Raw genomic sequence first — 21,039 nt, 5'->3', positions numbered from 1 at the left:
ATCTTCAAGGGTGTTGTACCCACACTCGCTGCACGGTTGGGCTTGGACCTTGCCACGAAACCCCTATTGTAGAACATCGGATCTTAAATAATAGTTCTCGTCTACCAAGCCCCCTGAGTTTGTCCTCGCGAGGCATTCGATTCTTTTCGCGTCAATCAACGTCTGATCTGTCGGACATTGATTGAGTTTGAAGATCCCCTGGTAGCACGGTAGAAGCACGATCCGCGGGCTCAGCTGCTCCGATTTTGCGTTCCATTTCCGCGTATAGGTGATATTGTGGAAGGTGCATGACCTGTGCTTGTGCAAAATGGCAAGCACCTCAACCAAATTTTCCACGCTTCCCCCCAAAGATAAGGCCGCAATATTGTCAATTACGGGTCTCGCTGTTCTTGTCCGTCTGTACAAAATATGGCAACCTTCATCCGTTGTGTTCGATGAGGTTCATTTTGGTGGATTCGCTTCAAAGTTTGTCTCGACGCGTCGTATAATCTATATATAGTCAATGGCTAAATAATTCCAGATACATCAAAGGACGATACTTTATGGACGTCCATCCCCCATTAGCAAAACTTCTGATCACATTAGCGGGTTATTTGGCTGGTTATGACGGAAATTTCGATTTCAAAGATATAGGAAAGTAGGTGAATCCTAAATCGATATGGTACGCATCAAGTCTGACACTGTCTACTTCGTGCAGGGACTATATTGAGGAGGGTGTCCCGTACGTGGCAATGCGACTTCTTCCAGCTACTTTAGGTGTTCTTGTTATCCCATTGTCGTTTTTGACACTGAAGGCTTATGGGTGCGCAAGCTTGACTGCATCTCTTGGTGCGCTTCTCGTTCTGTTTGGTATGGTGGAATTGCTCGATCTTCTTATATGCTCAGCTAATATACTGCAGAGAACGCACTTACGACTCAGTCGCGATTCATTCTTCTTGACTCACCTTTAGTCTTTTTTACAGCGCTCACAGCTTACGCATGGTCAAACTTTCAGAACCAGCCGGCATTCCAGTCGTCCTGGTATTGGTACCTGTTTCTTACTGGCTTATCTCTTGGTGCGACTGTGAGCGTGAAATGGGTCGGGCTCTTCACGATTGCTTGGGTTGGTGTCACTACAATTTCTGGTCTCTGGCAACTCCTTGGAGATCTCTCGGTCACACCAAAGCAGTATGCCAAGCACTTTTTCTGGCGTGCTGTTTTTCTGATCGTTGTCCCCGTTATTTTCTATATGTTGATGTTTGGCATTCACTTCATTTGCCTCGTCAATCCGGGTGACGGCGATGGATTCATGAGCTCTGAGTTCCAAGCTACCCTTAACAATAAGAAAATGGCCGATACTCCGGCTGATGTGGCCTTTGGCAGTCATATTACGATAAGACACTGGAACACTCAGGGTGGCTATCTTCACAGTCATGACCATTTGTACCCTGGTGGGTCCAAGCAGCAGCAAATTACACTGTATCCTCACAAGGATGACAACAATTTGTGGCTTGTTGAAAACATTACCGAAGTTGAGGTGGAAGCACGCGCACTCCCTCCAGTCTACCTTAAGGACGGCGACGTCATTAAATTGCAGCATGTTAAAACCTATCGACGACTTCACAGTCATGACGTTCGACCACCGGTCACTGAAGCGGATTGGCAGAACGAAGTTAGTGCATATGGATACAAAGGATTCGCTGGTGATGCGAACGACAACTTCCGAATAGAGATTTTGGAGAGCAAATCCAAGCCAGGAAAGGCGCAAGAGCATGTTCGTGCAATTGAGACTAAATTCAGATTGATCCATACCGTTACTGGTTGTGCGCTATTCTCGCACAAAGTCAAGCTGCCGAGTTGGGCGTTTGAGCAGCAGGAAGTTACCTGTTCCAAACAGGGAACGCTGCCGAATAGCATTTGGTACATTGAATATAATGAGCATCCCACGAGTATGTAGTTGTAGTCGCCGTGACAATGGCTAAGTTATTGATAGTCTTTTAGTACCAGCAGATGCCGAGAAGGTTAACTATCCCAAGGTCGGATTCTTCAAAAAGTTCGCTGAGTTGCAGAAAGTCATGTGGGAGACAAATGCAGGTTTAATTGCTGCTCACAACTGGGATTCTCGGCCAGAGGCGTGGCCATACTTGCGACGTGGTATAAATTTCTGGATCAAAGATCACAGGCAGGTCTACCTTGTTGGCAACCTTTTTGTCTGGTGGCTTTCAACTGCTGGTCTTGTCATTTATGCCCTCTTCAAGATTATGACAATCCTACGTTGGCAACGAGGATATAACGATTACTCGCTCCCATCAGTGCAAGCTTTCAGCGGCAAGGTCGGAACAAATGTCGTCGCCTGGGCACTACATTACTTCCCTTTCTACCTCATGAAGAGACAGCTGTTCTTGCACCATTACCTTCCCGCTTTGTATTTTGCAATCTTAGCCGTTGTTGTTTCTTGGGACTTGTTCTGCAAGAACGTGCTGCGGCAAAAGGCTATCACTACTGTCGCGACTATCGGATTACTTGCCATTGCGTTGTATATATTTGTGACACTGTCGCCACTGGCATATGCCGAACCGTGGACAAAGGATGAATGTGAGAACGCGAGATTAATGAAACACTGGGATTTCGATTGCAATACTTTCCCAACTGATGTGAGTTTTTTGATAGCCTAGTCAGTGCTGGTAATATGTAACTGACGGATGTTGTAGATGTCTAGTTATGATGCCTCGAGTATCGCTAATGTCTCGTCGGTCAATGGTAGCATAGTGAGTGAAAGCTCTCCTTTCCAGTCGCCCGACGACGTGAGTGGAGAAGAAGTACCGCCAAGGGACGAATTGTAGTTTGTCAGGCCTTATTTAAAAACGAGCTGCAATATCTGTAAGGATGGATTGGCTATGATAAGTTTTAAGATACAGACAAGTTCGACAGAATTAGTCGAATTCTTTTGTTCTTTATTGTTAAATGTATGTACAGCAATTATCAGCAATTATACCACTGTAACTTACTCCGCATTATAACGTGTGTCCTGGGTGTGAAGTCCTGGGCGGCGGCGAGGAGGGAAAGTCTACTATCCTCAAGTCGCATTCGGAGGACAATGCGGCAACTGTGAGCTTATTTTCATTAATTTGTACTGCGGCGAAGCGGTCCGGGGCTAGGTGACAACTATTCTCCGCACGCTTCTGACGGCCGGTAATGAAATCGCCCGCAGGCTGATGCGCTTCGTGCGGTTTGGCAAGTTTGCAGACTTTGGGCCGTTTGTATGTCTTTGTCCCCGTCACATCGTCCTTGAGTGGATTCTTTTTCCTAGACCGAGCGGTCCCGGGAGGTCTCCGGATACAATTACGATTTATCGGGGATAACATGATTTCGCAAATCACCTCTACCGGCTCCTCGCAGTCCTCTGGTGTTCGTGGCCGCTGCAGGTATACGACATCAATGGGGTCAGTTAAGAGGACAGCCATAGGTGATGATGTGACTGCTATAGCATAATCAGGTGCTGAAGTTCCGGTGTCCTGTGCATCAGATTCTAGAATGTCATCTGAATCATGGTTGATTCGGGATTGTGTTCCCTTGAGATCACTAGCAGCTGTGAAACGTGGGGATGACGTAAATGGATCAAACGATGACGAGCAGACAGGCATAGGATCTGACTCCGACACGTACGGAAATTCAGGCTTTAAGTCGAGTTTCCTGTGGCAGAAAATGTGTCAGCGAGCATTGTCTACAAAACAGACGACCCGCGTGCGAATAACATTTGAACAAATAGATACCGAGACCACGTTGCTTGTTTCTGGCTTGTATAGTTCGAGGCGAGTGGGTGTAGTTAATACCAGTATATCTATTATGCAATATACTATAGACTGTGAGTGTATGACGAGATCGTGACGCTCGTCTCTATGGGGTGAGCATGTGCAACGACTTTCCCTAACGCGTTCTGGCGGACGCGTACTACTAAACCCTTGGAATTTTCTGGAAATGCGCATAGTGTGGCGTTTGGCACTTTCGCTTAGTTCATCTGTGCATGTGGCGATGCGCATGACCACGCGAGCCGCAATTATTTGGTTTCTCGAACCCTGTCGCATCGTCTGGAATCGCGCAATCCTGAAGTATATATTACCGTCTGATCCGGCCATGGCTCAATCGTTTAATTCTTCGTCTTCAAAGTATCAACTCGATAATAATCATTCTGCGATCACTTAGTTTCACAAAGCGAATTCGAATCACGACAATATTTGAAAGTCATGTCGCTTTCTCGAGTATTCGGCTCATCAGCGATGCCATCGGCCCGTGAGCTTATGTATCCATCGTCGCGACTATTCCGTCTATTCGAAGATCCATTCTTTGATCAGTCATTCCCCACTCCACTCTCCTCTAGCCTGGCGAATACCGTCTTCACACGAACGCCGACGTTCGACGTGAAGGAGACCGACAAGGAGTTTGTCCTTCAAGGAGAGCTTCCTGGTGTCGACAAGAAGAACCTCAGTCTCGAGTTCATTGATCCACAGACACTGAGTGTAAGGGGTACTATTGAGAAGTTGCAGGAGTACGCCTCGCCAAGTGCTCAGCAAACCGTCGAAGGGTCGCAGGCCAAGGAGTCGATCTCCACTGATGTTACAAATGCCAATGTAGACAACACTGTTGCGCAACAAGGACATCAGCCGACATACTGGGCTTCGGAGCGGGTTTATGGCGAGTTTTCTAGGGCGTTCAAATTTCCGTCACTTGTTGACTCCGAGCGTGTTTCTGCGTCACTGAAGAATGGCGTGTTGAATATTAAAGTGCCGAAAGTCGGCGAGACTACTTCGAAGAGGATCGAGGTCTTGGAGGAGTAAGGTGTCGGCAACGACTATTTACGAATTACGATGCTATATTTTGGAATTACGAATTACGATGCTATATTTTGGAATTAAAGGAAATTGACCGAGGATGACGAATTGTACTTGTTGATTGTTGACATTTGTGTGCATTTTGTTGGTCATTGTAAATATTTTACATAATAATATCAGAAAACTACTAGTTGCGTTAATCGCTGACAAATAATATTCGTAAGACTAGCACTCTGCATAGTACCAGATATGTCTGTTAAGGTAGAATGAACACGAGCTATATGATATGGTTTAAGACGGTGTATGCATTGAAAATGCAGTTACCGCACTCCCAGAGGACTAATTAGCGGCGATCTTGTGTGGACATATTTAGGTAAAATAAAGTTTGGATTGCAAGAGTTTAATTAGTGAGCTACATGATACACGTGAGGGTAATCCGCGTTACCCCACACGCAAATCAGCCACATGCTCCGCGCTTGGTCCTGATCTTTTAAGACTACAATCGTAACCTCTCCAATACTATCATTTGTTCTTGTCTCGTTTCCAACCCATTCGTTTTCATATCCGCTACTTACGAGTTACTCCTTTATCCGTTTGGCGGCCTTTTCCTGAAAGGATTGACATTAGTACATCTAATCCTCTAGCCCGAAGCCATCTCAAATAACTTGCTGCGGGATTCCTCAGGCAATGACGACTCCTCTTTCCTCTGCACGACATGTGCTCCAGCCACTCTTGTTTTGCACATCTCCGAGGATCGTGCATCACACTCGAGTGATTCCAGCACGAACAGCAGGAGCATCATGCCTCCGAAAAGCTTGTTTCTCTATGTCTGCGTTCACTCGCGAAGAGTCCAAGCATGGTCGAGTGCCCTCGTTCGGAAACGTGCCTCCTCTCTATAAGGGCCACTATTTTGGTCCGGAAGCGGAGCCTGACGTCACTGAAGCCGAACCTGAACCATCCACTGAAGAAAGTACAACCACGCAATCCAAGCCAGCTAAAGTTGCGGCCGGTGCAAACAGATTGATCAAGTCTTTCTTGTTTGGGACGGAAGAATCTAGGAAGGAACAGGAGGTCTTGGAGAGGTCGTATTCGACACAATTGATGCGCGGAAAATATGTTCATGAGATTGCATTCCATCAGGTGAAGCCTGAATGCAGTCCTAAATATGTCAACCTGATGTATGTGATGAACATAGACTAGGACTGCTCTCGCGTGATTAACCTCTTTTTAGATCTGAGATTTATCCGCAAATCGCTGCTGACCCTCTCAATAAAGTGCACCTTGTTGGAAGCTGGCGATGCGTTGTTGGAGATCTTGATACATTTGGTGAGCCGTTTTTGAACTTTTACTCTCGCTATGCTAATAATTGAAAAAGTCACAATCTGGGAGTATAACGGCTATGCTGGTTTCCATGAGACCTACTACCGCATCCACAGTGATCATAAATTTATCGACTACCTCGGCAAAGTTCGCCCACTGCTCCGCTCCCGTCATACAAATCTCATGCAAGAGTTCAGTTTTTGGGGCGGAACGGCCGCGCCACGAGATCTCGGCGGCATTTTCGAGCTCCGCACGTACGACCTCCAGCCCGGCAGACTTCTCGAATGGGAAACGAGCTGGCAAAAAGGAATCGAATGTCGTCGTCAGGTGATGGAGCCGGTTGGAGCGTGGTTTACGCAGTTGGGAAGTCTTAATACTGTGCATCATTTATGGCAGTTTGCGGATTTAGAGCATCGGAAGCTTAGCCGGGAGAAATGCTGGGAGTTGCCTGGGTGGGCGGATACAGTGCATGACACAGTTAAATTGATCAACAAAATGGATTCGAAGATTTTGGTTGCACTGCCATTCAGTCCTTTAAAGGTGAGTAGTTTTCTATCACATATCTGTGGTTGTTTCCTGCTAATTCTATAGTAATCGGCGCCGATGTCCATTACGAGATTATAATACATTTGTAATCTTTCTATGTACAGGCATTATGCAATAAATTTTGTAACTCCGGAAAATCCGCATATCCCAAATATCATACTTGTGATCGGTCGTTGCGCATTAATACTGATAGTTATAGCGCCGTCTAAGAAACTCATCATCCCTTTCAGTGAATTCCGAACTCAAGTCATCGATCCACTCATCCTGCTCCTCGTTCATCTTATCAATCGGAGTCGTGTGCTCATCCTCATCTAGATCCTCACTTCGATATTTAAATTTCTCCGTCTTGTCTCGAGGATTCTGGACAATGCCTCGAACATTTTGAGTCTTTGCTGACAACGCCCACAGGTCGCCCCAGTTGGCCTTGCGGGCGTCGTGATACTCCTGCTTTCCTGCAGACTTGCTCACGACCCACCGCTCGATGTATCCATTGTTTGTGCAAAGATCAAGAATGACGTGTTTGTCGCGCTTCAAGGGCTGATTAATCAAACGCGGCCAGTGCAAGCTCCTGGTCAAGTCGGCGTGTGCAGGCAGATTAACCGGTTCTTGAACTCCAGTCGCTTCAGTGTCAGATAGTGTTTGCTCCTCGCGCTGGACGACTAAGTAGCTCAATCTAGCCACTTCGAAGTTCCTGCTACCAGATCGTCCCTTCCCAGAAATGCGAAGCCCAGGCTTATCCGACTTTTTCCCGCCTTTCCACTGCATAGCCAACCACTTTCCCTTCTTTAACTCAATCAGCCACCGCGGCTTCTGCATCATCTGCGGGAAATGGCACCAATGACTACGCGTCGCATTTTCGTCCACATTGCGAAACTGCATCGGGCATTGTCTGTGATGCGGGCACGGCGCGATAATTCGCAATCCGTCAAAGACCTTGCGGCGGTCGGGCAGAATAGGATTTTTGTCCATTAATTGTTGCAGTTCTTGGCGTTCTTCATCCTTTAGCTCTTCTTCGTCGTATACTTCTTCAATTTCCTCTACATTCACGGTACCAGTGAAGTCTTTTGAGAAGCCATCAGGACTAAGCTGCTTATCCGCATCCCACATCTTCCGCAGATTGCGTTCAGATAATAACGTCGGTCGACGATTGTCTGGACGCAGAATCAGCTCTCTCGCGCGCGCGATACGTTCGAAACCAAATATATTCCCGCGCTCGACGATTACGAGCACGCCGCCAGGCGCGAGGAGCTCGAGAAGATCTTTGATCCGTTTGTCGCTTATGGACGGTTTCTTTTCTGTAGGGAGAACGAGATGGTGCATGACGGTTATGAGATCGAATTTGCCGCCTTCTTTGCCGGGCATTCTGTTGAGTCGGAACTTGACGTTGTCGTATCGGGGGTCGAGTCCGTGTGATTCTCCTGCGTCATTAACAAGATTGTCAGCAATGGTTGGGTTCTCCGCTTCGGCTGTCCATGATTCCGATTGCTGTCCACTGGCAACAGCACCTTCACCATCCGCAGCGAAGTGCGTGGCGACCTCGTCATCTCGTTCAGATCGCACCCCTCCCTCTAAATCGACATTATCTCTGTTAATTGTTGTCCTAGACTCGCCCTGTGCCTTATTCATCAGATGCTCCCTCTTCTGTTCCTCCAACATCTGCATCCCCCTTCTCGCCATCAACATATCGCCAAAAACTACACACTGTATCCGCGCCGGCTTCCAACTCTCACTCCCCTCAAAGACCTCATTCAACGCTAACACGCCCGTCGCCGGCCCGTTCCCGACATCCAGCACCCTCCGCGGCCGCCAGGCCGGCCCAAGCCTCCTACGCGTCTCTGACAGAGCGTAGAGCGCGGACGTGAAGTTCTGCGGGAACATGGCCGCGAGATGGGCGTCTACTAGCCCGCGATGGGGAGTTTCGAGAATAGATTTCAGGGATTTGGACGCTGGTTTTGCAGCGGAGCCGGTGCGTGAGGCTCGCGAGGCGTGGTGGTAGATCATTTGCACATCTCTTCTTAACTGCTTCATTTCGGCTATTATAAATATTTTCCGCGTCAGAATTCGCCAACCCCAGAAAATATAATTAAAAACGGCGGGGAGATACGTACATGGAGTACCGCCGATAACAGTATTAACAGCCTCCGGCAGCTCGACGGATCGTAACCGGGCTTTGCCTAATAACGTGTGGCGATGAAACCGCGGGTCGACAGCGTCCAGTTTGCGAGCCCACGTGTTCTCGTATACGTCTGGTAACGCGCGGGATGGGTGCATTGTTTCGTTTGTGTTTGACTGTTCGTCACCCATCAAGTCGTACAGATCAGAGTCCGTCATAGCCCCAGCTGGTCGCGCGTTCGATATTTGCCTGCAGGGCGCCGACACAGCAAGAAGGCGAACCCGAAATCGCCGGCCGAGAAGCGCGCCTACTGACATCACGACGCGCAAAAAAGTCGGTTCGGGAAGAGTCCTCGTATATTGCCCAATGCCTAGTAATTTCAGTATGCCAATTGTCTGTACAATGTGTGGTCGATAGTCGAATCACGCTTACGATAGGTCGAGATACAATTTTTTTGGCAGCAATTTTGGGAGTTCGTATGCTCCATTTGGGACTTATCACTTACAATTCACAGGGTCTTGTGCCTGCTCCCTCTTTCGGTTATTGTTTTTGTTGCATGTACGGAATGCTGGACACCCTTACCCTGACTGGGGCAAGCTGTATCGGCTCATAATTATTCGTCCCCAAGGGTAATATATTAGAATAATAGATCCCACTAAGACTTGCAATCTAGTCGCCACGTTGCCGTCGAAATGGCGAGTCCTCCATGGTCCGACCCGATTGTTATATGATTTACGCGCGGTGCTGCTTACGTTGGCTATTTTGCTCTTTTGCTTCTAATGTACATATATAACATATGATATATAAATACAAAAATAATACATAGTATTACACAAAACATTTACAGCACATATATAATCAAACAAAATCACAATGTCCCGAATAATAATACAATCCAATTTTATCTTGTATCGTACACCCAATATTGCAAATTTTTCTTCTAAGAGTAACCGTACAAAAGCAAAATCTTACATTCTCAATACTAAAATCTCCAACAAAACATCAGCCGTCTTCGCTGCTGCTTCGCCGCTTGCAGCTGTCCGCAACATACACAATACACTCGTCGCCTTCCGAACCACGCGCGCAAATGGATTCACATCGCCGCTCGACGATTGTAATGCCGCCGCTGCCACTGCCGCTGCCGCTGCCGTGGTGCTCCCATGCCGACCATGCGCAGGCGGCGGTGGCGCGGCGACGAAACCTTGCAACACCGTCGCCGCACGCGCGAGGAAAGGCTTGACACACTGGTCCAAGGCCTGAATAGTCTCATCCAACGTATCTTGCATCGGCCCGGTACAAGTAGTCGGAATATCCGAGGCCATGACGGCCTTCGCAAGTATTTCCGCCGCGAACATGCTCTGCTCTAGAACAGGTCTACGGACTTCAAACGCGCGCGGGAGTAATTGCGAGTCGGTAAGACGCGGGAATGTACACATGCACAGCTGCAACACTTTCTTCAGATTGCGCGCCGCCGTTTCCGCGGTCGCTGGCGTAGCCGGAATTAGTTCCGCTCGAAGATATGTCAAGTTCGGAGACTCCCTAGCAAGCAGCTTCCCCAGAACATCGACCGCGAGTGCCAAGTACCTGTGCTTGAACGGGACATAAGGAGCCCAGACCTTATTCAACTTTGCATTACCTTCACCTTTTATTTCCGCGTCGACAGGGTCGATGGGCGCAAATGCAGACAAAAGCGCAATCATCCACTTTGCCTCATCATAACTGCGCAACCGGATCTCGTGCGCGATATTGGATAATATGACTATCATGTCCTTAACCAGCGCTAGACGGGCTACAGCGGTGATTTTCCGCGTCAATGATCCGTCATTGCCAAGCTGCTTGACGATACCCATCACAAAGCCGTATGCGGTCTGGTAGATGGCTAAGAACGGCTGATTATGCTCGTAGAAGGATAAATTGCGAAGAACCGTAGTCACGGCAGATAGCCTGTCCGCCAACTTCTGCACCGTAGACATATCAGACCCAGGCTTCAACGGCGTCGCGAAGCCCTCGAATTCCTCCCTCGTCGCAGCCACCATAGTCTCGTAGGCATCAAATTCCACAGAATTCGTGGCTGCGGACTGGCTGTCTTCCGTGCTGATCTTCTCAATCTGCTTCACGCAGTCCTCGCCAACGTCAACCAAGGCATCAACTAACTCCTCACATTCCGCCATCGGGATGACAAGATGCTGCTCAACTGATATCAGAAGTAAAGAATCCAGGGCGACCTTCAATTCTCCAGGGATCAAACTGCGCAGACTCATGATCACGGCATGCAAGTTAATCTCCCCCATTTCCTGCAACAACGGGAAATCGCCGCGCACTGCCTCCATTTCGTCACCCAAACCAGCGAGTATGCTTACATTGAAGCCGCCGTGCAGATCAAGTCTTCGCGTTTTTGGCACGTACGAAATGACTTCTGGAGACGGAGCTGGAGGCTCGGCGGGCTGTGGTGGTTGCGCCTGCGCTGGTGCTTGTACTTTGGTCTGTGGAGGTATGACCGGCTGTGCGACTTGTGGTGGTGTGCCTTGGGGTGGAGGAACTGCACTTGCTGGCACGACTGGCGGAATCGGAGCTTGCACTTGTGGAGCTGCTGGTGTCGGTGGGACAAGATTGCGTAATGCAGGATGGGTCGACTTTTGACGGCTTCGACTCCGATTTCGCGGCGCTTGACGAGCAGTTGATGACGGTGGGCCAGGGGGTACCTGCTGAGGTGGACTTGCCATCTGCATCGGCGGTTTGACCCCGTAAACATGCGCCGGAGTAGGAGCATTTGCGCCGGGCGACATGCGAGGCGGCTGCAGCATCGTCGACTGGTGCTGGACGACAGGCGACTGGAGTTGTTGCTGCAATTGCTGCGGGGACATAGACATGGACGAGGCTGGCGGCGCCTGTGTCAACATCGGAGTCTGCATCATCATGTTTTGCGACATGTCCTGCGGTTGCTGTTGCGGTTGCTGCTGCTGTTGGAGGTGCTGCTGCTGTAATAACATGACGTGCTGAGCCTGTTGCTGTTGCTGTTGTTGCTGCTGTTGCTGCTGTTGCTGCTGTTGTTGTTGTTGTTGTTGTTGTTGCTGCTGCTGGGCCTGCAACGCGCGAAGCTGTTGCTGGTGCTGCGGCGACGTAATCCACCACTCCTCGAACGGCTGCAAGTACCGTTGAAACGCTTGGGCGAGCTGCTGCGGCGCGTCTGGAATGTCATTCAAACTAAACCCGAGCGCAGCCGCGGCCGTGTACCAATTCTTCTGCTGCGGTTGGGCCGGCGCGGACATCCCGCCCGCGTTAAGCTTGGCTGAACCACCGCTCTTCATGACGACGGCGTATAGTAGTGGTAGCGGGACAACACGGCCGCCGACGAAGGGATGGGATGTTATAGGTGTGCCACGTTTCTGCATAAATTCGAGCAGTGTCCTCATGAACTGATCGGGTGAATTTGCTGCCTTGGTCGCCGTCGTGCTGGACGCAGGCGGATGCGTAGGCGTACTTGAGATATTCTGCGGTCCAGACGTCTGCGGCATGGTGAATCCAGAACTACCAGGTCTGCTCGTCGGCGTAAATGTCGGACTCGCGTTCACACCAGAACTAGCAACAGTGGCCGCTCGTTGCTGCTGCATCTGCTGCTGTTGGAACTGCTGGAAGGGTTGTAACTTGTTCTGGTACTGCTGTTGTCCTTGCGGTGATTGTGATTGCTGCTGCGGTTGTTGTTGCGCTATCTGCTGTTGCGCCAGCTGTTGTTGTGCCACTTTCTGCTGCAAGAAGATTTGCGTCGGGTTCATGGTCGGACTATGCTGCTGCTGTTGATTTTGACTCTGCAAGAACACCTGCTGCGGAGTCATGTTCATGTGACCTATTGAAGGCGAGGCTCGCAAGGTAGACGGCGACGGCGAAGGCGAGGAATGCTGCTGCTGTTGCTGTTGGACGACCTGAGCTTGCGCCTGGGCTTGCAGCATTCGCAACTGCTGTGGATTGAGCCCAGCCAGCTGATTCTGGAGATGTTGCAGAGTCTGCATATTCGGCTGTTGCGGCACCTGCGACTGATTCTGCTGCTGCAGCGCCAACAGTGTCAACAATTTCGCGTTCGCAAGCCCGTTGGCGTTCATGGCGCCATTCTGCGCATACATATTCTGGCCGGGTGCGGGAGAATTAAACATCGTCGGCGAGGCGACAGCCTGCTGCGGATTTGGCTGGGGTGCAGCCGACGCAGAGAACGGCGCCGAGAATTGCTGCTGCGGATTGAGGCCACCACCCAAGGACTGGTCATGCAGCTGCTGGAAGAGGAACTGCTGCTGTGGTGACGGCGGTTGTTGCTGTGGCGTTTGCGAGCGGGAAAGTGCGGCGGATGGATTACTGATGTTGCGTTGTCTAGGGAAGACATCAGGGCCGTCGTGCATGCGTTTAGTCGGCACCACGGGTGCGACTGAGTATAACGGCGACGACGTCCGCGAGGGGCCGGTCTGGTTGCCGGCGACACCAGTGAGAGGATCGAAGTTGGCCAGTAACGGCGACGGCTGGTTTGACTGTGTCGGGGTCATGTGCTGAGACTGTGGCTGCTGCTGCTGCTGCTGTTGTTGCTGGAAGTCATTTCCGAGCAGGGAGCCGGCGTAGGGGTCATTCCCGAAAAGCTGCAGGCCGGCGGTGTCGAATGACCCAGAGGAGAAGCTGTCTCCGAACCAAGACATGTTCCATCTAATTCGTCAGCGTGTGTTTGACAAAGCGAGAAAGAAAGAGGCCCCGAAGTCGCGAACGCGATTCCCCGCGTCGTCCGGTCCGCTGGCGCCACGCGCCATCCAGGCATGTTCAGTCGGGGCAATACGTCGTATCGACAGCTATTGCGACACGCGTTTAAGATTGATGTAGGGCGCGTTTGCAAGATGGAGGGGATGGCGAACCCCGGGCGAGGAGGTGCACCATATAGTGGAGAGAGAAATGCGGAGCGGGCAGCGGGGGGGGGAAACAAGAAGAGAAGAAGAGAGGGGACAGGAGAGAAGGCGAGCGAGGGAGCGAGGAAGCGAGGGAGGAAGTAGATTACTACTTACATGGAGACCGCGGCAGGCCAGACACGGGGATCGACAGATGGACAGGGGACCGGTCAGGTGTGGTCGGAGGCAGGCGCAGGCGCAGAGAGAAGGGCGGGAAGCAAGCAGCTAGGCTAACTAACTAACTAAGCACGCCGCGCAGCCTAACAGGCCAAGTGCGGCGGGAGAGAGTGTGTGTGGGGGGGAAGTGTAATGGAGAATAGAGTGCAAGCGAGCCCAGGGGAAATTGGCGGAGAGGGTGCGTGCGTGGCTGGCGAAATGCGGGAACTGAGTGATTGTCGTCGTCGGATTGATGAAGAAGAAAGCGGATAGCGAGTGAGCGAAAAAAGCAGGCGTGGACGGCGACGGCGGTTGGCGATGCAGCAGAAAACTCACTACTACTAGCAGGTGGCCCGTGCTCGCTTTGGCACGCGAATCCACAGCACCCACACAAATTCATATACCTCGGGTAACTAGTATAGTGAAGAAGCCAGCAGAAATAGCGGCAAAAGCAGCAGCAGCAGCAGAAGCAGAAGCAGAAGCAAAAGCAAAAGCAAAAGCAAAAGCAGAATATCGACTTAAACTACGACAAGGCGAACGGCAGTCTGCGTGTTTCTTTAGCTGTGTCCGCGCATGACAGGCAAAGGCGCAAGCCATGGCTAAATTAGATTTGTGTCATCTGCCTGCTTTAACTAACTCTTCTTGATCCTACGCTAGCTCATGATTATTGTCATATTAATACCCGTCTCTAGCCCGCAGATAAGCGGTTAACTGTAGCTGCGGCATGTCTGTTGGATTACAGTTGACATACCACCAAATGCCCATCAACTGCAAATCAACGGCTCACTTGTGTCTTTGACCGAGATCGCTTCGTGCTCGTGTCGTGCTCGTGTCGTGCTCGTGCTCGTCGTCGTGCCCTTGCCCGCACATCTTTCATCTTTTCGTGGCGTGCAAAAGTTACGCATCTTCTGTCTGCTGACGTTTGCAATTTGTAGAGTCTTGCCTGTCGGCCCCGACGGATGATGTAGTGTAGTGTAAGTCATTCCCCTTCCTGACCCGACCGATCTATCTCTAGCTGCAATATAATAATACATGGCTTTCTATATATTAAAATGCAATCTATCTACGACATCCGCGACTTTATCGACGACCCATCATCGCTCTCCTCCGGAATCTCTTCAAACTGCCTCTGCCCAACCTGCTCTTGCCCAACCTGCGTCTGCACCACACTCGACCTTCGTCTCTTCTCAACCATGCCTACGTCCTTGCCAACCTTCTCCACCTGCACCCTCTCCTCCATCTCCAACCGCCTCGTAATCCTCTCCTCCCTCTTCGCCTGCTCCCTGGCCCTTCTTGCGTCCATCCGCTTATCGCTCCACTTCCGAATCCTCTCCCCCCTAAAGTACACAACCAACGGGAACACTGTCCCGATCACGAGCGCCACAATCCCAAGCATCGTGTTTCCCCACCCGCGCCCCAGTTTATTATACATCGGCGACGCAAACAGCGGCATCGCAAATCCAAACAAACTCCGAAACGTCGTTCCCGCAGCCGTGCTCGACGCTGCATAGCTCGGATTCATGTCAATCAAATAGCTTTGAATGCATTGAAACACAGAAATCAGTGCCACCCCAAACAGCGCCGCACCAATCAACGGCATGATCCAAAACACTTGCTTCTCAGCACTCCACCCGTACCAGATCAACCCGACCGGCATGCACACCGCGCCTATCGCCAGCACCGGCAACCGAAACTCCGGCTTCGCGACACCGCCGTTCTGCTCTACAAGCTTGTGATACGCCCTTTGCGACGCCGGCGTCACCGTTAAGATCCCAAGCCCAAACCCCAGCCCCGGTCCGAGATACATCAACCCAGATAATCCAAGCGAGAAATGATAATCGACTTCCCACAGTGAAGGAAACGTCACCAACAGCAGGTACAGGAATCCGTAGGTAAAGGCCATGTACATACTAAGACCAAACACAATTGGGTTCGTGAAAAGCAAGATAATTGGCCTCGTTATTGCAATTTGCAGCTTCTCCATCGCACTGAAATTCGTAATCTCAAAAACTGTGTGCAACGCCCTATTCTCTGTCTCTTTCCGCAATTGCTGCGCTTTCCACTGCAACAAAACCGGCGCATACGTCTCCTCGAGCGTCACCAGCCCAAACGCGAACACAGTCCCGTTCACAATAATCAGTATCCAAAACACCCACTGCCACGGCAGGTACATGGCAATCCACCCCGAAATAATCGGCGCCAAAATTGGACCAGCAGTGGGACCGATCGAGAACAACCCGATCGCCGCCGTCCGCTCGTCGTCATTCCAGATATCCGCTACGACACCGGCACCGATCGCAAGCGGTCCCGCGCCGCCCGCGCCGGCCAAAAATCGAAACACGAGGATCTGCGTAAGATCTTTCGACAACCCACAAGCCATGTTGAAAACCAGCAAAATAAAGATCGAAATGTGCAGCACCACTCTCCGCCCAAATATCTCCGACATCGGCGCAACAACCAACGGCACAATTGCCCACGCGAGCACAAATATCGACACCATGAGTGCCGCGAGCGTCGTGTTCGTGACCCCGAACGACTCGCATATTTTCGGCACCGCAGGCGACAGGATCGACGAGCTGAACGGGCCCAAAAAAGTGTATACCGAAATCGCAATCGTCGCACGCCATTTCTTCGACCGCACCCAGTTGCGCGGGTTTTCAGCGTCCTCTGGACCGTCCCACGTTACGAGCTCGGGGTCGATGTCGGCAAGTTCCTGCGCATCGTTCGGCGCTGACATTTCTCCTTCGTCGCGCGTGATGCTGCGGTACAGCGAGGCAACCGTTTCCATCGTGCGGATACGTTCGAGCTGGATGAGATCTGCAGGCGTGTCGCCGTAGATTTCCTTCTGGGACATGCCCATCGACCGAAATGAGTTCACCGTCGGCGTCACCGACGGCCGGCGCACAATCGCGCTGGCCGTGTTGGCGCGACGCATGGCTGGCGGAGGAGGCGCGTTGACTGACCTGCGAGAACGAGCACGCGTAAGCGGAGGCGCGGTCGCGGTGCCTGGTCGCAATTGCCCCGTGGTTTCTCTAAGAGTCGAGTCCACCGACTTCAACTCACCGTCATCCATCGCGGCGACGTTGCGAGGATCAACGACCGTGCTGGCGACGGACGCGCGACTGGTACGACGGGAGGCACCGGTTACGCTGGACTCCGACATAGCAGTAGAAAGACGCCGGTGTTGGGAATGCAGTGCATAGACCGCACAGTGGAGAGAAGTAATTTCACCGCCCCTGGCTTTGCGATAGCTGCGAGGCGTTGGGTGGAGCGCGTGGTCTCGGTCCTGTGTCCAACTGCGTCGGTGCGGCTGTCCAGCCATTTACCTGATGAACTCTATCGCGGCATTCATTGTCTAATCGCAAGCCTATGCAGCGATTGCATTGACGATTGCATTGAGGTGCGTAGTGATGACGCCAACGTTTTACAATATATAAGAGTACCTGCAGCCGACACCTAGTTAATGGTGCTGTAATCGGCAATAGATATAGGATATCATGCGCCGGCGACTGCTATATTATGTCCAGTCGCGTTGAAAGCAGGCGTTTGTCATTGCCGTATGCTGCACACGAGCCCCTTGAAAACGGTTAGCGGGCTGCATGTCCCTCCTCCTAGCCGCCGGCGTACGTCGGCGTATCCATCGCACCAGAATTGTCGATATATTTGTTTCCAGTCGAGCAGACCGCCGGTCATTAAATTTCTACGCAGTAGTTCTTCACGGCTAGTATGATTCGGCTCTAGACCCCATATTGTTAAGTAAAGTCTGCATTCAACGATCTCTGGATCATCAAGAGTTAAACAACCCCGGAATGGCAGCCATCCTTGAGGGCACCTCCTCGCCCGTGCACTCGGCCGGCAACAGCACGTCTCTGTCCGAAAACACGAGCACTACAACTTTACCTGAGGGCGTCGTGCTCGCGTCCCAGGAGATTCAAGCCAAATATGAGCGTCCAAATATCAACTTGGGCCTGCTTGCCGGCGGCACTGAAAATTGGGAGGATGTCAATGCGACTGACGTTGATAGGTATGCCTGATGATTGGAGGTCGACAGAGATTGCGCTAACTCTGTAGATACGGATTTATTATCAAACAGAGTCCGCCGCCGTTGGGGCTCCGCCAACCGTCCGCAGACGGGTCGTCGTCGTTGCTCCATCTCCATTTCCTTCTACGGCCAAGAAACATGAAAGTACGAGCGCCCGCCATCATCGACTATTCGTCTCAACTCGAGCCGCGACACGAATCAATGCGGGAGGTAAAATGGCGGGAAATGGCTGTCCGGCGGATCAACGAGAAAACAGGTGTCGTCACGTATCATTTTGAAAAGACTTTGAAACTTGTCGAGAGGACTTTCAAGGGCATTCCCGATGCTTGGCGGGTATGGTTTTGCGGTAGTTCAGATCCCGGGAAATATAACACTAACAATCTAGGCCTCGGCATGGCGGTCATTTCTCACCAGCTCTGCAAGGAAAAAGAAAAATTACGTCCCAGACCGTGACCTGGAGGCACTTTACCCAGTAAGTCCCCCCACATTCTTATCAAATCACAAATGCTAATCGTTATTAGAAATATGTCGCCGAGCCTTCACTCCACGACACCCAAATCGATCTCGACGTACCCCGCACAATCAGTTCCCACGTCATGTTCTCAGCCCGCTACCGCGGTGGCCAACGTCTTCTCTTCCGTGTCCTCCACGCATTCTCGCTCCATATGTCAGATATGGGTTACGTTCAAGGCATGGCACCGCTGGCCGCGAACTTACTTTGCTACTACGACGAAATAACGTGCTTCATAATGCTTATCCGCATTTTCACAACACGGCGTCTTGAGGAACTCTACGCGCACGGATTCAATGGTCTCATGGACGCGTTCGAGGATCTTCGTGTTGCACTACACAGACGCAAAATAGGACAAACTTTGGAGGCTATGAAGATCGAGCCGACATTGTACGCGACAAAGTGGTACCTGACGCTCTTTAGCTACTCCGTTCCGTTCTCCACTCAGTTGCGGATCTGGGACGTGTTCTTCTTACTAGGCGACGATGGGCTAGGTGTTATCCATGCCGCCGCGCTCACACTACTCGACAGTATGCGTAGTACGTCTTTCCTTTCTTGTCAACTGCAACTACTTAAATCTGACACTATGCTAAAATTTTCAAAATAGACACACTGGTTACGGCGGATTTCGAAACAGCTATGCAGCAATTAACTCGTTTCGTCGAAGTCAAGAACCCCGATTTATTCATGGAAGTCCTTGAATACGAATATAACTTTTTGAGGTCGCGAAAGATGCAGCGCGCATTGTCCCGGAAAGCGTCCCGAGCGAATACCGGCTTGTTGTCGTCGTCGTCGTCGTCGTCGCCGCCACGGAGGAATGAAAAGAAAGCATGATACGTCTACAGTTTTGGCATTTTTTGATTATTTTTGTGGGTTTGCATATGGAGTTTTTGAGATTTGGATTTTTGTCCGTGGTGCATATGCATTAGAATTTGCTGCGCCAAGCAATAGACAAGACGACTTCACGGTCCGAAGCAAACATGTGCCAGATCATGTTTGGTACACCACATATGAACTAGTTGTGTAAAATGTATAATAATACGATGTAATGCATTATTTCAATCTCACAAGAACAAACACAACATCGTATAAATTACATATGAACCTATATGGTACTCGCGCCTGCGAAAGCCTCCACTGATTTCGGCCGACCCACTGTGCGCAGCTCACTTGTAGAACTCGAACTTATCCACATCGCTTGTCGTCTTGACTTGCGAATTATATGCCTCCTCAAGATCCGAGTTCAAGATAACATATCTATTCTTGCGCACGGCGCGTAAACCCGCTTCCTGCATAATGGCCGCAATCACGGCACCAGATAACGGGTCGTTTCGTATGATGAGCGAGTCGAGGTCTACTTCCGGCGCGAGCGACATCTTGGACGCAATTGTTGAGAAAATTAGGCGGCGCTCGCGGCGGTCGCGGAGGGATGGGAATTCGATTTTGCGGTCCAGCCGGCCGGGCCGAAGGAGCGCTGGGTCGAGTGTGTCGGCGCGGTTGGTAGCCATAATTACCTGTTGCTATTGTTACAGCGATTCCATTATTAAAAGTGGCCCTGACATACCTTGACGTTCGAGGTTTGGTCAAAACCGTCCATCTGATTAAGCAGCTCCAACAAGATCCGCTGCACTTCTCGGTCCGCACCAGTCTGCGCATCGAATCGCTTTGTCGCAATCGCATCAATCTCATCAATGAAAATGATCGCAGGCGAATTCTCCCGCGCGAGTCTGAAAACATCTCGCACCATTCGAGGACCTTCACCCAAGTACTTTTGCACAAATTCCGACCCGACGACCCTGATGAACGAAGCAGTCGTGCTGTTCGCCACCGCCTTCACAAGCATGGTCTTACCCGTGCCAGGCGGTCCATACAGCAACACACCGCGTGGTGGGTCAATGCCGATCTGCTTGTAAAGCTCGAAATGCGTAAGAGGCAGTTCGACCGCTTCCCGAATCTCTTGCTTCTGCATGTCCAAACCACCCACATCTGCGTAAGAGACGTCTGGCTTCTCATTCGCGCCAAGCATCGCGATACTTGAATCCGCCTCTGGCGGAAGGATATCGACCAGTGAATTCGAATGCCGATGTAACGCAACGGATGACGACGGCTTCAACAGTTCCCGATCCAAGGTAGATAAAATCCGCACAACATAATTCGAACCCGTAGTGGAGCCAACGATAGCAGTATGCTGATCAATCGGCTCCAAAAACTGCCCGATCACAAGCGGCACAGACTGAATCCGCTTCACCTCCTCTTGTGCTCTAACAAGCTCACGCTTCAGATTTCGTTGCTCATCCTTGATGTATTCCTCCTGTAAATTCAAATATTCTAGTTCTCGTTCTAGCTTCTTGAGACGACTGTATGGATCCCCTGGTGCTGCTTCCGAGAATTTCTTCGTCTTCTTAGGTAAAGATTTGGTCGGTGTGGCGGCAGGCGGTGTCGCCTTCGCTGAGTTCGTTGGTAAGATACCTAGTTCCTCCATTGCAGATTATGATCGGAACTTAACAATTAAGAATCTACTGACAAATCAAAGGTTTTGAGGCTCTGATGAAGAGCTGCTGCATCAATGTAGTGCGTAGTGTACTAGGTGAGGCCAAGATGATATTCGCTGGATCGAGTGTGGCCAT

At 50.8% G+C, this 21,039-nt stretch overlaps 9 protein-coding genes across 9 annotated transcripts; 4 read left to right on the top strand and 5 right to left on the bottom strand.

Annotated features, from left to right (window-relative positions):
* The first annotated feature begins 93 nt into the window (after nt 1–93).
* On the top strand, nt 94–3,011 carry V1508DRAFT_408922 (Dolichyl-phosphate-mannose-protein mannosyltransferase-domain-containing protein). Its single transcript, XM_066939081.1, has 6 exons — nt 94–465; nt 521–637; nt 698–849; nt 900–1,928; nt 1,981–2,633; nt 2,691–3,011. Exons 1-6 carry the CDS (start codon nt 308–310, stop codon nt 2,820–2,822), a joined length of 2,241 nt encoding a protein of 746 aa, XP_066798878.1. The 5' UTR covers nt 94–307; the 3' UTR covers nt 2,823–3,011.
* Nucleotides 2,818–3,875, bottom strand: V1508DRAFT_459217 (uncharacterized protein). Its single transcript, XM_066942740.1, has 2 exons — nt 3,735–3,875; nt 2,818–3,672 (listed from the first exon to the last, which is right to left on the bottom strand). Coding segments are annotated over exons 1-2 (681 nt in total). The 5' UTR covers nt 3,737–3,875; the 3' UTR covers nt 2,818–2,993.
* A 190-nt stretch (nt 3,876–4,065) lies between these two features.
* V1508DRAFT_408916 (HSP20-like chaperone) lies at nt 4,066–5,004 on the top strand. The gene has a single exon (XM_066939080.1). The coding sequence runs from the start codon at nt 4,224–4,226 to the stop codon at nt 4,812–4,814; it is 591 nt and encodes a 196-aa protein (XP_066798876.1). The 5' UTR covers nt 4,066–4,223; the 3' UTR covers nt 4,815–5,004.
* Nucleotides 5,005–5,282: 278 nt separating this feature from the next.
* Nucleotides 5,283–6,829, top strand: V1508DRAFT_408913 (NIPSNAP-domain-containing protein). Its single transcript, XM_066939079.1, has 3 exons — nt 5,283–5,986; nt 6,040–6,134; nt 6,184–6,829. The coding sequence occupies exons 1-3, from the start codon at nt 5,496–5,498 to the stop codon at nt 6,717–6,719; spliced, it is 1,122 nt and encodes a 373-aa protein (XP_066798875.1). The 5' UTR covers nt 5,283–5,495; the 3' UTR covers nt 6,720–6,829.
* On the bottom strand, nt 6,727–9,230 carry V1508DRAFT_408911 (uncharacterized protein). The gene is made up of 2 exons (XM_066939078.1): nt 8,783–9,230; nt 6,727–8,707 (listed from the first exon to the last, which is right to left on the bottom strand). Exons 1-2 carry the CDS (start codon nt 9,102–9,104, stop codon nt 6,855–6,857), a joined length of 2,175 nt encoding a protein of 724 aa, XP_066798874.1. The 5' UTR covers nt 9,105–9,230; the 3' UTR covers nt 6,727–6,854.
* A 303-nt stretch (nt 9,231–9,533) lies between these two features.
* V1508DRAFT_363895 (uncharacterized protein) lies at nt 9,534–13,463 on the bottom strand (the record flags this gene model as incomplete). The annotated part of the gene is made up of 1 exon (XM_066937286.1): nt 9,534–13,463. One exon carries the CDS (start codon nt 13,461–13,463, stop codon nt 9,756–9,758), a length of 3,708 nt encoding a protein of 1,235 aa, XP_066798873.1. The 3' UTR covers nt 9,534–9,755.
* Nucleotides 13,464–14,863: 1,400 nt separating this feature from the next.
* Nucleotides 14,864–17,113, bottom strand: V1508DRAFT_408908 (major facilitator superfamily domain-containing protein). Its single transcript, XM_066939077.1, has one exon. The coding sequence runs from the start codon at nt 17,020–17,022 to the stop codon at nt 14,923–14,925; it is 2,100 nt and encodes a 699-aa protein (XP_066798872.1). The 5' UTR covers nt 17,023–17,113; the 3' UTR covers nt 14,864–14,922.
* A 217-nt stretch (nt 17,114–17,330) lies between these two features.
* On the top strand, nt 17,331–19,475 carry V1508DRAFT_363890 (rab-GTPase-TBC domain-containing protein). The gene is made up of 5 exons (XM_066937285.1): nt 17,331–17,883; nt 17,931–18,234; nt 18,287–18,373; nt 18,423–18,951; nt 19,020–19,475. The coding sequence occupies exons 1-5, from the start codon at nt 17,669–17,671 to the stop codon at nt 19,244–19,246; spliced, it is 1,362 nt and encodes a 453-aa protein (XP_066798871.1). The 5' UTR covers nt 17,331–17,668; the 3' UTR covers nt 19,247–19,475.
* V1508DRAFT_379701 (P-loop containing nucleoside triphosphate hydrolase protein) lies at nt 19,437–21,010 on the bottom strand. The gene is made up of 2 exons (XM_066937664.1): nt 19,977–21,010; nt 19,437–19,926 (listed from the first exon to the last, which is right to left on the bottom strand). Exons 1-2 carry the CDS (start codon nt 20,892–20,894, stop codon nt 19,579–19,581), a joined length of 1,266 nt encoding a protein of 421 aa, XP_066798870.1. The 5' UTR covers nt 20,895–21,010; the 3' UTR covers nt 19,437–19,578.
* Nucleotides 21,011–21,039: the final 29 nt, after the last annotated feature.

The sequence above is a fragment of the Lipomyces doorenjongii genome (assembly GCF_038497915.1).
Source record: "Lipomyces doorenjongii strain NRRL Y-27504 unplaced genomic scaffold V1508scaffold_2, whole genome shotgun sequence".
Lineage (NCBI taxonomy): Eukaryota > Fungi > Ascomycota > Lipomycetes > Lipomycetales > Lipomycetaceae > Lipomyces > Lipomyces doorenjongii.
This window is presented reverse-complemented; position numbering and strand designations above follow the sequence as displayed.

Excerpts from the sequence above, each read along its gene's own strand:
- V1508DRAFT_408922 (XM_066939081.1), top strand. The coding sequence starts at position 308 with ATGGCAAGCACCTCAACCAAATTTTCCACGCTTCCCCCCAAAGATAAG. Across the intron at positions 638-697 it reads GATTTCAAAGATATAGGAAA|GGACTATATTGAGGAGGGTG; the intron begins GTAGGTGAATCC and ends TACTTCGTGCAG. Across the intron at positions 2,634-2,690 it reads GCAATACTTTCCCAACTGAT|ATGTCTAGTTATGATGCCTC; the intron begins GTGAGTTTTTTG and ends CGGATGTTGTAG.
- V1508DRAFT_408916 (XM_066939080.1), top strand. The coding sequence starts at position 4,224 with ATGTCGCTTTCTCGAGTATTCGGCTCATCAGCGATGCCATCGGCCCGT.
- V1508DRAFT_408913 (XM_066939079.1), top strand. The coding sequence starts at position 5,496 with ATGACGACTCCTCTTTCCTCTGCACGACATGTGCTCCAGCCACTCTTG. Across the intron at positions 5,987-6,039 it reads CCTAAATATGTCAACCTGAT|ATCTGAGATTTATCCGCAAA; the intron begins GTATGTGATGAA and ends ACCTCTTTTTAG. Across the intron at positions 6,135-6,183 it reads TGGAGATCTTGATACATTTG|TCACAATCTGGGAGTATAAC; the intron begins GTGAGCCGTTTT and ends TAATTGAAAAAG.
- V1508DRAFT_408911 (XM_066939078.1), bottom strand. The coding sequence starts at position 9,104 with ATGTCAGTAGGCGCGCTTCTCGGCCGGCGATTTCGGGTTCGCCTTCTT. Across the intron at positions 8,708-8,782 it reads TGTTATCGGCGGTACTCCAT|CCGAAATGAAGCAGTTAAGA; the intron begins GTACGTATCTCC and ends TATTTATAATAG.
- V1508DRAFT_408908 (XM_066939077.1), bottom strand. The coding sequence starts at position 17,022 with ATGTCGGAGTCCAGCGTAACCGGTGCCTCCCGTCGTACCAGTCGCGCG.
- V1508DRAFT_363890 (XM_066937285.1), top strand. The coding sequence starts at position 17,669 with ATGGCAGCCATCCTTGAGGGCACCTCCTCGCCCGTGCACTCGGCCGGC. Across the intron at positions 17,884-17,930 it reads AATGCGACTGACGTTGATAG|ATACGGATTTATTATCAAAC; the intron begins GTATGCCTGATG and ends CTAACTCTGTAG. Across the intron at positions 18,235-18,286 it reads GCATTCCCGATGCTTGGCGG|GCCTCGGCATGGCGGTCATT; the intron begins GTATGGTTTTGC and ends CTAACAATCTAG.
- V1508DRAFT_379701 (XM_066937664.1), bottom strand. The coding sequence starts at position 20,894 with ATGGAGGAACTAGGTATCTTACCAACGAACTCAGCGAAGGCGACACCG. Across the intron at positions 19,927-19,976 it reads ACCAAACCTCGAACGTCAAG|GTAATTATGGCTACCAACCG; the intron begins GTATGTCAGGGC and ends CAATAGCAACAG.